General features: G+C 34.2%; 1 protein-coding gene across 1 annotated transcript in view; it reads right to left on the reverse strand.

Annotated features, from left to right (window-relative positions):
- The window catches only part of ITFG1 (integrin alpha FG-GAP repeat containing 1), a 336928-nt gene that overhangs the window by 28248 nt on the left and 292847 nt on the right, over positions 1-15833 (reverse strand). Inside the window, exon 14 of the mRNA XM_037815500.1 lies at positions 11241-11319. Coding sequence (XP_037671428.1) covers positions 11241-11319 — 79 coding nt within the window. The remainder of the gene's footprint in view (positions 1-11240; positions 11320-15833) is intronic.

The raw sequence follows: 15833 nt of genomic DNA on the forward strand, positions 1-15833 counted from the left end.
AAAAAATGATAAAAAAAGAAATAATATTTTTTTAAACATCATTTTTAAGAATAATAAATAAAAGAAGTAACAGCTATCTGGTTGCCAACAGATATTGGGCAATGAGGGAACCACAGTTTTTCATTATCAGACTTGCACTACTGTTTGATTCTTTAGCACTCTGACTTTGTTAAAAATAAAAGTTAAATATGGACAACAAAATAATAAGTGCTTTGCTTTCTATTACCTTGTTTAATATGAAAGAATGTGAATAATAGTCTCATATAAACATTTGGCAGAGAACTCTATTATTTGGTTTTTAAGTGTTCAGCCCATGAGTTAGTATACTTTCTAACTGGTAGATATAAGTAAATTATTTGTGTCTTTTTTTTTTTTTAAACAGCAAAACCATCAGTACTCTGTATTACTGAACAACTGTAAAAAGTCATTCTGCTTACCTGGAAAAGGATTTAAATATATTAAAAGGAAGATACTTGGCCAAAATGAAATATATTTAATAGAACAGGATCTATTCATATAGTTTTTTGTAAATATGGCCAAGATCTTTGATTAAAACGATTGAATTTAATTATAGTGTAACTGTTGACAATGTAACATCTTTGGTCTTAAATGAAGAATGTTAAAATACTAGAAAGATCTTTTAAGGTGAATCTATTGTCTTCTTCAAAATGTGTTACGAAAACTGAAGTCTGTCTTTATTAAATCAATAAAGACAGAAATACAAGAGCATAATACCAGGATCATAATGTGTACTTATTGTACTGGGAACTTTTCTCCTCTTCCTTTTCCATCAGTCTATGTAATGTTATGATATTATTTTATAGCTTTTTTTTATTCTCATATATTTTAACTTCAAAAATTTTAAGCAATATACACAGCTGACAGGAAATTTCACACCTATATACTATTACAATACTATTAAATGAGAACATCCATGTAAAGTGCTTAGCAGAATGCCTGGTACAGAGTAATTACTAATCAGTGTTAGCTAATATTATTACTTAGGAGTATCCCCCAACTCCTAGGAAATAAAGATTATGATGACATTCCTTAGGAATAACATCAGATAATATGTTAAAATGACTGGGTTATAGCTCTTATTGAGATGATAATGGTGGGACCAATGCAAGTATTGAGAATCCAAGTTAAAGGGCCAGCCGCTTGATAGTCTAAGTTGGGAAATAGTAATAATTTGTTGTTGCCTGTGCCTCAGGCCATACAAAACAGGGAAAATGAGGTCAATTGGCCTTGCTGTTGGCCTATGCAGCCACGCTGGTTAGAAATCCTAAGTCCCTGGGGAATAGGAGTTACCCAAAATATTGTAATAAAGCCTATTAAATCTTTATTACCAATTTAGGACCTCCTATTCCCACAGAAACCTTATGCATAACTATGTGGTCCCTTTTCATGCCCAGAATAACAATTAATGTAATGGTAGAAAACTCTCAGAGTTTGCAGAAGGAGAGTATCTGGTATTTAAAACCTCCCCATAACGTTCCTTTGTGTGGTACATAATTGTCAACTACTAGAACTCTAGTATGTACATTGGTAAATCAGCAGGAATTACCCCTTATTGCTCCCCATAAACATCTTTCTTTTCGCCTAGCAAACACCTTCCTACAGCAGGCTTCATAACTCATGCCCAGAATCAAACCCAATGTTAGGTTTACACGGGTTTACCACCTTCAGGTGCTGCTGGCTTCCCCGGACTGTGACCCCTGCGTGGATACCCCGCTGGCCTGGCAGAAGTCAGCAATTATCAGCAGACGCCTTGTCTAAATGGTGTAATTCCCTTTCTTGACCCTGGCGGCATCTCTCTGTGAAGCTGTCTCTGTTGGGAGGACTTCTAGTGTTATGCTGTCTATGGATGCAATATCTGCCCTATGGTCAACAAAGTCTGCTGCGTGGGGGTGGACTGTGGGGACCCAGGGACCAGGACCGCTCCCCTCTATAGTGATTTCACAGAGCTGCCTACAGATGTTAAAAGTCAGCACACCTCCCGAGGGGAGGAAAACATGTATTGTGAACAAAGCATTGAAACTCCCCTCTCCTGATCACTGTTGATAACAAATCTCCACAAATATGTCACAAGACCCTGCTGAAACTCTGTTCTCACACCCTCCTTGTCCTAACCCTGATAAACCACCCCCTGGCACCCCTTGCATTGTGGAGCATTAACTTCCATCTTTCCTGGCTAGCTGCCGCCGGGGAACAAACTGTAGCTCCTGTAAAACGGAGTCCTATTAAAATCATGTCTACCTCCGGCAAAAAAAAAAAAAAAAAAAAAGACTGGGTTAGTAGATTAGACTATCTTACTATCACTAACTACTCAATCAAGTAGGATCTGCAAGTCTCTGGAATGCCAAGGAATGCTCTAAAATCTCAGTGATGTTTCTGAAACCAATATAAGAAAAAAATCCATGAATGGCAGAAATCATAAAGCCTAAAACAATGAAAAAGGAACAGAAACATCATGAAATAACAGTTCGCATTTGTTAAATTGTAGTCATCATTTCACTTCACACAGTTAAACTGTTTTAAAGTTGAATGAAACAGATTTTTAGGGATAAATTCCTCCTTTTTGTATACTTCAAGCTTTTTACAAGATCACATGTAAAAATACTAGCATAGTGCTAAGAATATGTAGGTTTTGCATTCAGATAGGCCTCATTGTAAATCCAGCTGTACCAGTTAACAGCTGAGCAACAAAGTGAAGTTACTTAGGTTCTCAGAGCCTCAGTTCCTCAGCTGTAGAATGGAGATAATGACAGCAACCATGCAGGGATATTGTAATTCAATGAGAAAACAGTCTCCTAGTGCCCAGAACAAAGTAAGGACTTTAAAATTATAATAAGCACCCACAGGTCAGGTATCTTAGTTTTAATTACTATTTTATAAGCCAGTTCCACTACTTTATATTAGATTAAAAAAAAAATCCTGATTGCAACCAGAAATGAACTATCACTATGATCTATTTTGGCTAGGCTTTCTGCCTTTTTTTTTTTTTTTTGTCTTAAATATTAAGTCTTTCTACTACCCTAATTCATTCCACAAATACTTGGGTGTCTGAAAATGGGTAACGCACATAAAGACAAAATTAGATAAAGACTCAGTCTTTAATAAGTCTATAGTTATTTGTGAGATAAGATACAGACATAAACATTAACACAAAGTAGCAAATGTAGGTGTCAAAAGAGGGGTACAAGATAAAGTTCTATTGACATTTGGTGGGAAGAGAGTTTATTTCTAGGTTGGGGGGTGAGGTTTTGGGAAAGATTGATGGGGCAGTGGTATTGTCAGAAGTGCTGAGGTGTAGAGATGGGGAAGAGGTAGGGATTGAGAGGGTGAACAAGGGCATTGAACATGGAGTTGGAAAAGCTAGTCAGATATGGGAAACCAAGTTGGACTGATGTGTAAGATGTGTAAAGAGAACAGGGTGAGATAAGGCTGGAATGTAACTTAAAGTTCAATCATGGCAGTCCTTGACTCTCAGGCAGTAGGAAGCCACTTAGGGATCTAAAAAGAGCTGTGCTGTAGAAAGATTAATTTTACAGCTGGATTTCTAAGGTATCTCAACATTCTGATGTGACAAACTGTTCAGACTATTGTTTCCTAAATTTATAATTAGCCATGACAGAGATTAATGGAAAGATGAAGCATTCTGCTGAGTAGGCACAATCTACATTATGAGTCTGCACTATATATACATATATATATATTTTTTGTGGACTCTAATTCTCCTGTTGTTTTCTTGGTCTGAAAAGTGAAGATTAATAAGGGAAAAGGTACATCCCCTCTTTGAGATAATAAAGATTTGGAATTTGTTCAGGGTACAGAGAGCTTAAAAAAAGGCAAATATTTGTAAATTGCTAAACAATGACGTAGTAAATTTCTAACTAAATCAGTACATCTCCTTTGAATTCACTTATTTTACTTTACCTGATGTGCCACTTTAGATATATTATGTCCCCCAAAAAGCCATGTTCTTTAATGCAATCTTGTGGGGCAGACTGGTTAATCTCTTTGATTAGGGTGTGACCTCTTGGTTGAATGTTTCCATGGAGATTTGATGCCGCCCATTCAGGGTAGGTCTGGATTAGTTTACTGGAGTCCTTTAAAGGAAGTTGATACAGAGAGCAGAGAGATGCTTGGAAATGCAGACAGAAGGACGTCTGGAGATGTTAAGCTAAGAGATGCTAGTCCAGAATTTGCTCTGGAGAAGCTAAGAAAGACAAGCCCAGAGACATTTTGGAGAACGCCATTTTGAAACACAACCTGGGAGCAAAGGAAGAGCAGACGCCAGCCACGTGCCTTCCCAGCTGACAGAGGTGTTTCGGACGCCATCAGCCATTCTTCCGTGAAGGTATCTTCTTGTTGATGCTTTAGTTTGGATGCTTTTATGGCCTTAGGACTGTAAATTTGTAAGCAAATAAACCCCCTGTATAAAAGTCAATCCATTTCTGGTATTCTGCATAATGGCAACATTAGCAAACTGGAACACCTGATATTGTAATTGTAATGAATTTAAGATAGGGAGTGGTGAAAAATTAAGTTAGGTGATACAGAATCTAGGTTTTTTTTTTGCAAATACTATTCTACTTCAATTTTAGATTCAATTTATAGGAATTAATTCCTTGAATAAGCACGCCTGAAATAATCATCTCAGGAATTTTATTTCATTCTTGCATTTGTTCACGGTGTACTGAGTGTTGCCTATGTTGCAGGCATTGTACATATATTTACATTTGTGAATTTCAACCTTTATTGTCTATAGTAGCTTTCTGTGATCTGTGTTGTACACAACTGAGGTTATAGGAAAACACGGACACTGAAAGTAGTGTAAGTCCTTTTGTAAGACAATGAGAAGGACACATCAGTGGCATTACTGAGCAACACATGTACTGAGTATATTTGTGCTAAAAATACTTGCACAGTGGATAGGATTTGTTGAATTATTTACAACTGTGGGATGACAAAACATCTGCTAGCAAAGACTATATAAGGAGAAATAGACAAATTCTTTCTTCCTGTTCCTAAAGCTGCTAAATGGCAGAGTTCTTCCTTTGGTGTTAGGATCTATATTGACTGTAAATATGATACTAGATATCAGTCTGTAAATACAATTTCATGAAGCAAACATTTGTTTTGCTGGCACTACAATGCCCAATTTTTTTTCTTTTGATTTTCCAGAATAGAACTTTGATTCACTTGCATCTGCACAGATGGGATTTCAACTGAACAGCTGAATACCTTTCAAACTTTCTCAGTTTCTCTGAATTTCTTTCTCATAATTCATCCATTCATTCAATACTTATAATTAAAGCAAGAAGATATACAAGTTGCTGCTTAAAGCCTTCCTCCCTCCAACCCTCCCTATATGTTTCTTTTTTTCAGTGAAAGAAAACAAATCACCACCAATGAATCAAACCCCTGCCCCCATCCCCTTTTCTGCTGACTTAGCTATTCCTGTTAGTTGATGTGAGATTAAGGTAAGGGGATGATTTCCCTTTCAAGAATTCATTCTTTCAGAGAGGAAGAATGCCATGGATGATACAGGAGGGTGTAAGAATTTTTCCATTTGCTTTGGTCATGCATTATGATTTTTGACACAAAATTTTGCCTCATTTAAGCATTGCTCAGCTAAGATTTTTGGCTGAGCCAAATATGGCCATTTAAAATGTTCTGAATGGTTAAAAAATGTATACAGTACTAAAAAACTCATTTATGCTTAATTACATGTGGATAAACAGAACATGACTATACTTCTTTGGAGATACTTTCAGAAAACAAGCATGTGAGAAATGAACATAAAGAATCAAATGTATTTTGACACTGGAAGAGGTAATTGATAATTATTGATCAAAATGGAGAAATCTGAGTGAAAGACAGAGTACTTTTGTGTTAAATCATTTTCCTCAACAACCTAATGTTTACCATCAATATGAATTTTGTTACCTCTTAATCCAAATGCTTCCTTGCCCTTTTATAAGCTGTGTTGTCAGTCTGCCATGCATTTTTAACTGCTCTTCGTATTTGAGGCATGTGATTGCTTAATACCAATTTTTTTTTAATTAAATTCAGTTTTCTTGGAATACATTCACACACCATACAATCATCCATGGTATACAATCCACTGTCCACAGTATGATAACATAGTTATGCGTTCATCACCACAATCTATCTCTGAACATTTTTCTTACATCAGAAAGAACCAGAACAAGAATAAAAAATAAAAGTGAAAAAAGAACACCCAAATCATCCCCCCCATCCCACCCCATTTGTCCTTTAGTTTTTATCCCCATTTTTCTACTCATAAAGGGGGTGTGATCCACAAGGTCTTCACAATCACACTGCCACCCCTTGTAATCTACATTATTACATAATTGTCTTCAGGAGTCCAGACTGCTGGGTTGGAGTTTGGTAGTTTCAGGTATTTACTTCTAGCTATTCCAATGCATTAAAACCTAAGACGTGTTATCTATTTAATACCAATTTTTGAATGACGAAGGATATATAGAAGTTAAGGGTTGCTTATGCTTTTCTTAAATATGTCAACTAACTGTAACCTCAGAGGGTTAAAGAGGAATACTTTTCCTCTGTATTTGAATTGCAGGACCAAATTAGTAATTCAAGAGGCAGAAAAACAATTCTTGGTCTAATAATGTTATTATTCACAAATGACCAACAACTCACTAGTCCACAAAATTGTGCCAACATGCTCCAATTTAATAAGTTCTTATCAAATTTTTTTTTAGGGAAGGGAATTGGGATCCCCATTGCAGATGTCTGACTAATTTACAAGATTAGTAAATAAAATCCTAAATTCAAAACCAGAAGAATTTAGCTCCTAAAATGCTGAGAAATGTAGTATAATTTTAATTTTTTGATCTGTCACAAGGAACTATTAAAATTTAGAAAATTAAAGGCTCTTCTATAATATAACTCATTAATAACTTTTGGCTATTGCTGGGAAATGGAGTTAGACCACAGAGTTTTTGCTATGATAATATCTATCTATAAGCAAAGGCTAGACTGTTTTTGAATAATACTAATACATGCTTGTGGTCTCTGTCTGGTAATAGCTTTCAAACTTTTTTGTTTTAATTAAGATTTATTCACATACCATACAATCATCCAAAGTATAAAATCCATTGACTACATTACCATCATATAGTTGTTCTTTCATCACCCCGATCTATTTTTTTTTTAACATTTTCCTTGTACCAGAAAAAGTGAAAGCAAGAATAAAAAAAACAAGAGTAAAAACAGAACACCCAAATTGTATCCCCCATTCTTCCTTTAGTTTTTTTTTTTTGCCCCCATTTTTCTACTTATCCATCTGGACAAAGGGGAGTGTGATCCACATGGCTTTCCCAATCACATTGTCACCCCTCATAAGCTACATTGTTATACAATTGTCTTCAAGTTTCATGGGTTCTGGGTTGTAGTTTGATAGTTTCAGGTATTTACTGCTAGCTATTCCAATTCATTAAAACCTAAAAAGGATTCTCTATATTGTGTGTAAGAGTGCCCACCAGAGTGACCTCTCAGCTCCTTTTGGAATCTCTCTAACACTGAAGCTTATTTCATTTCATTTCACGTCCCCCTTTAGGTCAAGAAGATGTTCCCCAACCCAAGATGCCAGGTCTAGATTCCTCCCTGGGACTCATATCCCATGCTGCCAGGGAGATTTACATCCCTGGGTGTCAGATCCCACATAGCAGGGAGAGCAGTGATTTCACCTGCCAAGTTGGCTTAGCTAGGGAGAGAGGGTCACATCTGAGCAACAAAGAGGCATTCAGGGGGAGACTCTCAGGCACAATTATAAGCAGGCCTAGCCTCTCCTTTGCAGCAACCGTCTTCCCAAGGGCAAGTCCTGTGGTAGAGGGCTCAGCCCATCAAACCGCCAGTTCCCCAAAGTCTGCAAGCACATCAGCAACCATAGGGGTGGAGAAGCCCAACACCCCTGCACTCTCCCCCAGCTCCTCAGGGGGGCTCTGTGTATTTTTTTCATTTTTTTTTTAAATTAAGTATTAACTATATAAAAAAATTGTAAAAAAATACAATAAATAACATTTCAAACAAACCAAAACAAGGGAATAAGAAAAAGACAACTAATCTAAAATAACTACTTTACTTCCAACATGTTCCTACTCTATCCCCAAAAAATATAAAGACTGTAACCCAGCAAAGGAATAAGAAAGACAGATAACCTAAGATAGCAACATTTCTGTGAACTTGTTCCTATCATACCCACCAGAAATAAACAAACCATAGTCATTCCTGGGCATTCCCAGAACATTAAATTTACCCACAACAACTTATCTGTTCTTATTAGGTTATTGTTCCCCCTTCACTAATTGCTCTCTATTGCTAGTTCCCCTACATTCTACATTATAAACCAATTGTTTTACATTTTTCAATGTTCACATTAGTGGTAGCATACAATATTTCTCTTTTTGTGCCTGACTTATTTTGCTCAGCATTATGTCTTCAAGGTTCATCCACGTTGTCATATGTCAAACTTTTTTTTTTTTGATCACAGCTCATAATAAGAACTTAACTGGTACAAACATACATGCACATAAATGCAACTAAAATATAACTTCAGTGAAACAGTACTTTACTATCTGTGATGTACTGTGACATTTTTTATTATTCTCTTTTATTTTATTAAGTAAAAAGTGCTGGTCATAACCCACTAAATGAATTTCATGACCTAGTAATGGGTGGTGACCTTCAGTAAGCAAAACATAGTGCTCTATGAGAAAACCAGGGCTGCAGCTTCTGAAATAGAAAAATGTGGTCATTCTCTTATAAAAATGTGGTCATTCTCTTCTAAGAGTGGAAAGTTCTCTACTAGTGAGACAGAATGGGATGATAAATTAAGTGCCACTTCCCTGTTTAGAATATATATTTATGCATGGAATACAACATAAGTTTGAAATATTTTAAAAAGCATTTCCTTAAATGAAAAAGCAATATATGCTCAGGAAAGTAAACTAAAATGCAAAAAATATATGAAGAAACTCCCAAATTGTGACATAATATGGTAACATTTCTATATATTATTTTGATTTTATATTTTCCTACAATACACTTAAAAATACACTCATATAGATGTGTTCCTCCAAATATTATATCATAAACATCTGCTCATTTCATCAAAAATTATTTTAACATTTTTTAGGCTGGAAAATATTATAAAATGGTATAATTTGTTAATTATCTCTCTATTGCTGGACATTTAGATTTCCCCAGTTTGCTACTACTGTCTTTTAATTTTATGTTTTGCCATGCAAACTACTGCATTCATTTGATTTACATATTTGACTGTATTCATCTTTTTTTCTTAGATATTTCTCCCTTGTTTTTATGCTTACAAATTCCTTCCATATCCAGGAAACAAGAAAATACTAAACTTTAATAACAATAAGTCTAATGTTCATTTTTTTTTAAATATACCCCAAAACAACAAACATGCTAAGAAAGTAATTCCTTTAAAAAAATTAGTAATGGGTACTGAAAATCATCGAATGGGTTTTCAGCATCATGTAATGTATCATACTAGGTGCCAATGCCTGGCTTGTAAAAAAGTAGGGGTTTAAGAAATAGTTTTTGAGTCAACGAACAATCACAGAATTAAAAAAAAACTCTAATTTTAAGAGCTATATATATATGTATATATTAATATATATATAACAAAATTTCCCATTTCAACCATTTTTGAGTGTTCAATTCAGTACTAGAAGTAATATTTTTAACAGACTTCAATTTGTTTTAAAATGTCTTTTTAACTGAAAAGGACCACAAGTTTACTGAAAATCAGTTACAGAAATGTAAAAAGGAGAAAGTGAATCTCTAGAAATCCTACTCCCCAAGATGAATTTGGTGTATATTCTCCCAGAGTTTTCCTTTGTGAAGTGAGAATTATTCATTTAATTACACAAAAATATATGCACATAACTGTTTACTGTTGCACTATTGTATTAACAGTGAAAAAAAATAGAGGATTGGACAGATTAGCTATTGTTATTGCCACACAAAACAGGCCAAAAAGAAATTAGGATTATCTGTATGAACAGATAGGGAAAGATGTATACAGTTTATTATTATATGAAAAAAACAAACAAAGAACACAACACAGGTCTTTTAAAAATTGATCAACTGCCATGTTACCATTTTAAACCATCAGTGCATTCCTGAGATAATTATCTACTTGATAGTATTAAGCTTTTCTTTCTAAATATGGATGAATTTAAATTGTTAGCATTTTAGATAGGATTTTTCACTGATAATTCACCAATGAGCTAAATTTTTAGTTTTGGGTGTACCGGCTTTGTCTGAGTTATACAAGTTTTATGAAATGAAAAGAGTAACTTTTTATCTTTTTCCCCATGTCCTGTAACTTCTTACAGAGCACTGAAATGATCTGTACTTTGAAAGCTTAAAATTATTAAGTGAGAAAACCAGTTGGTCCTGGGGCCTTTTTGGTACAATACAAAGTTTAATAAGTACCCGAATTAAAACTTAAGTAATTTGTTCAAAGCATCTATATCCTTATTTGTTTTTATTTTCTTTCACTGACAGTGGTACATTATTTGACTAAAATGATGTTTGTCAAGTTCTCCTTGAATTTTTAAGTCTTTGTTTTAGGGAATATGTTTCAGTGCTGAAGCATGTGCTTTCTGTGCTGATTAAGTCTCTTAAATGTGTACAATTACTCAAAAGGAAGGTTACTGCTGTATGTTTGATTTATGTTAGACCATTACATACAATGAGAATTGCCATGTAAGTTATAATTATATATTAAAAATAACTTTAGATAATATTCCAGTTTCTACTAGACATGGAAAACCTATTATTAATCCAGATTGTAGCATTGATTGGATTCCTATTTTTTTCCTTCTAAGATGTTGTTAATTATCAACTAACCACGTCACTGTTTGATCAAGATAATTCAAGTAATTTCTTTCAGTCTCTCCATTAATTTAACTGGAAAATAAGGGTAATGCTTTGGCTCCACCACAATGGGGATATATGAGGAATTAAATGTTAGCATTTTTGCTATGGAGCACTTTTGGAATCTACCAGTGTAAGCCTACAGAAAGTCTAAGTATAATAAAAATGAAAAATTTTTTTGAGTTGTGAAAACATGACAACTTTTGTCACCAAGTTTACTTGCAAATATATTGTTTAAAGATGGTTTTACACATTTTGGACATTGTATCTAGTCTTACCTGAGCCATTTTTTGGATACCCATTTGCATCCACAGTTGTGTACATGATATAAGGTCCAGGCTGATTCACTCCAAAGGGCTGCAATTAAGAAGCAATAGTTAAGCCTTGAAAATTAAGTGAATTATTTGAAGTTTTAGGTGAATCTTTTACAAATAAAGTAAAAAATTCTTTCACAATTCTTACATAGATTACAGTTACTCAGAGAACACTTCTATAAATAGATAACATTTCAAAAGAAAACTTGTTAAAAATTCATAAAAGTAAATTATTTGCTAATTGTCTTTGTTATACAGTTCATTAATTTAATTGGATACGTCTAAGATCTAATATTGCCTCTTATATAATGGGTACTACTTTAAGTAAAATTTTCTTCAAAACTTTTGGTTCTATATCGAAGAGAACTACAATAATTTTATTAATGGCACTGCTTCTGGGATGGCTTGGATATACTTCCCATTTTCCCACTAAAATATCAGAATAAATAAAATCCATTCATAGTAAGTACGGGAAATGAAAGGATTGATGATTAGTTCCAACATTTTTAATCTCCATCACGAGGTTTAGAGAATACATTATCTTCTAGTTAAGGAAAAACCTGACAGATTGACAGAACCAAGTAACAATGGTGAGGCTTATCATCAACTTGTGTATTGTTCCCTACTTCTGGAACATGAAACCTTATATTCCTTTCCCTTAGAAACCAAGGCTAATTAACTAGGTATAAAGAAACCAGCAACTACAGTGAATAGCCTAAAAAAGAGATGATAAAATGCTCAAGTAATGCTTTAAACTCTTTTTGAACACTTTTCACAGAATTAAGTTTCTACTGTTCTTCTAAATAAAGAAAAAAAAAAGGTTTGCCTCCATGATTAGGACTAGAAATAATTAACTACACTGATATCACAATTGCCTGACTGATAATTTTAAGAACTTTAGAGGTCCATATACCTTCAAAGAGTCTGAGAAAACAGGTTGCCATAAGAATGGAATTACTCGTAAGATATTAGTAATTGAATAAAAGATTCATGATGAATATTACACAAATATTAAAAACAAACACAAATTTGTTAATGAAGTATTTTTATGTAGAAAGAAGAATATTATATACTTGTACTACATACTCCTTCCATGAAAGAATTACCAAAATTCTCTAACTATATTCCTGTTTTGAAGATGGGCAAGGAACAGCATTATTCTTTTGATACATATAGATTTAAAGCCAACCACTGAGTTGAAGAGAAGTTAAGCTATGGAACTATATTCTTCATCTAATTATATATTTTTCCTTTATAGTTTAATCATATATGTAAATATCTTAATATTTAGCTTTCTGTTTTAAATTTTTATGCAAATGCATAAAACTGTATGTATGCATGTATTTTGACACTTTCTTTTTTAATACATTATTTTGAGACTCACTCATGATTAAACATGTAATTGTAGTCCACCTTCACAGCTGTAGCGTTTCCATTGTAAGAAAATAGCAAGAGTATTTCTCATTCTATTGTTGATTGATATTTGTTTCCAATTTTTTTGTCATGATAAACCTGGCATTTTTACATATGTCACCTGATGCATAAGTGCAAAAGTTTATCTGGGGTTATGTATCCAGAGTGGAATTGCTAAGTCACAGTGGATGCATTTTCAACTGTACAGTAGTGCCATTTTTTTCCCACTGGTAAATGGTCTTACCAGTTTACACTCCTACCAGCAGCATATGAAAGATCCTGTTGCTTCAAATGACTAGTAACAAACATTGCTAATGTGGCATGTCTCTTTTTTATTTAATTAGAGAGATTGTGGGTTTACAGAACAATCAAGCATAAAATACAGGGATCCCCATATACTACCCTATTACTAAGATCTTGCATTGGTGTGGAACATTTGTTACAATTAATGAAAAGCACATTTTTATAATTGTACTATAAAGTATAGTCCATAGTTTTAACTTAGGATTCACTGTTAGTGTAATGCAGTTGCATGAAATTTTTTTCCAATTATAGAACCTAACACTTCCCCTTTTAACGATATTCAGATATGTATTTCAGTGCTATTAATTACAGTCACAATGTTGTGCTACCATCACAATCCACTACCAAAACATTTCTATCATTCCAAACAGGAACTCAGTACATTTTAAGCCTTCACTTCCTATTTTCTGTTCCTACTTCATCCCCTTTTCTATTCCTACTTCATCCCCTGGAAACCTATATTCTAGATTCTGAGGCTATATGAATTTGCTTGTTCTAATTATTTCATATTAATGAGATCATACAATATTTGTCCCTTTGTATAAGGCTTATTTACCCAACATGATGTCTTCAAGGTTCATCCAAGCTGTCACATATATTAGAACTTCATTCCTTTTTATGGCTGAATAATGTTCCATTGTATGTATATACCACATTTGTTTATCCATTCATTGGTTGACAGACACTTGGGCTGTTTTGATCTTTTGGCAATTGTGAATAATGCTGCTATGAAAATCGATGTGCAAATATCTGTTCAAGTGCCTGCTTTTAATTATTTTGAGTACATACCTAGTAGTAGGATTTCTGGGTAATATGTAATTGTATACAGTTACCCCTACCACATCGCAAGGGTTAGGGGCGTGGGGCCCCCATGATCTGGAAAATCTTTGTAAAAATTTTTTTTCAGGGTTTCAGGAAACTCCCTAGCTGCCACTTGATTGGCAGATGCTGCTTCTCCTGTTACTTTTACATTGTATACGCTTAACCTTTTTTAAAAAAATTTCAAACCAGCCTTTGCTGGCCTACAAATATGTAGGGGGTAGACGCTTCAGCTTCATTTTCCTTCAGGGAATCATATAAGGGTTTAGCCTTTTCTTATATGATGCTAGAGTCTGCCAGAATGCCTTTTTTTTAAACAATCCTGAACCTAAAAGAATGTTGCACTTTCTATGTGAGAGATGTGGATCTCGTGGTTTATGCAAAAGCTTTGCAGCTGTTGGTGTAGCTGCAGCAATGGCTTCATGAATTTCCTTCTCTTTTTACCTGAAAGGCCTTACAGTCGACTCATTAATGCTGTAATGGTGGCCAACAGCAACAGCCATTTTGCCTGAAAGTTTCATCTGTGGGTTCTGCAAAACTCCCAAATTCCCATTTAATTTCTTATGCTGACCTGCAATATTTTGAAACTGCAACAGGAAAGTTGAGATATGGAAGGGATAACTGTACATAACTTTCTAAGAAACTGCCAAACTGTCTTTCACAGAGGCTGCACATTTTACATTGCCACCAGGAGTATTCTTATTTCTTCACATCCTAACACTTGTAATTTTGTTGTTTTTTAAAAAATTGCAGCCATTCTAATGGGTGTGAAATCATATCATATTGTGGTTTGATCTGCATTGCCCTGATGGCTAATGATGTTGAGTATCTCTTCATGTGCTTTTTGACCATTTGTTTATTTTCTTTGGAGAGATGTCTATTCAAGTCTTTAATCCATTTTTACACCGAGTTGTTTTTAAGTTGAAGGATTTCTTTATATATTCTGGATATTAAAACTCTATTGGATATGTGGTTTCCAAATATTTCCTCCCATAGTGTAGGCTGTCATTTTACTTTCATGATAAAGTCCTTTGATGCACAAAAGCTTTTAACTTTGATGAGATCTCATTTATCTATTTTTTTCTTTTGTTGCTTGTGATTTGGATGTAAAGTCTAAGAAACCATTGCCTAATACAAGGTCCTGAAGTCACTTCCCTGTTTTCCTGCAGGAGTTTGATAGTCATGGCTCTTATATTTAGGTCTTTGATCCATTTTGAGTTGACTTTTCTATAAGGTGTGAGATAGGGGTCCTTCTTTCATTTGCAAATGGAGATCCAGATTTCTCAGCACCACCTGTTGAAGAGACTATTTCTTCCCAATTGAGTGGTCTTTTCCTCCTTGTCAAAAATCATTTAGCCATAAATATGAGGGTTGATTTCTGAGCTCTCAATTCTATTCCATTGGTCCATATGTCTGTACTTGTGCCAGTAGCATACTGTTTTGTTTACTGTGGCTTTGTAATAAGTTTTGAGTGGAAAGTTGAGTCCTCCAACTTCATTTTTTCTTTCTCAAGATGGCTTTGGCTATTTGGGTCTACTTATCCTTCCATATAAATTTGATGACTAGCTTTTCCATTTCTGCAAAGAATATTGTTGGAATTTTTATTGGGATTGTGTTGAATTTGTAAATCGCTTTGGGTAGAAGCAACATCTTAACAATATTTAGTGTTCCAATCCAAGAACACAGAATGTCCTTTCATTTATTTAGGTCTTCTTTGATTTCTTATAGCAATGTTTTATAGTTTTCTGTGCATAAGTCCTTTACATCTCTGGTTAGATGTATTCCTAGATATTTGATTATTTTAGTTGCTATTGTAAATTGAAATTTTTCTTGATTTATTCTTCTAACTGTTCACTGATTGTGTATAGAAACACTACTGATTTTGCATGTTGATGTTGTAGTCTGCAAAATTCATTAGCTCTAAGAGCTTTTGGTGGATTTTTTTCAGGATTTTATATATATATATATATAGGATCTTGTCAACTGCGAAGAGGGAAAATTTTACTGCTTCCTTTCCAATTT

The sequence above is a fragment of the Choloepus didactylus genome, chromosome 22 (genome assembly GCF_015220235.1).
Source record: "Choloepus didactylus isolate mChoDid1 chromosome 22, mChoDid1.pri, whole genome shotgun sequence".
Lineage (NCBI taxonomy): Eukaryota > Metazoa > Chordata > Mammalia > Pilosa > Megalonychidae > Choloepus > Choloepus didactylus.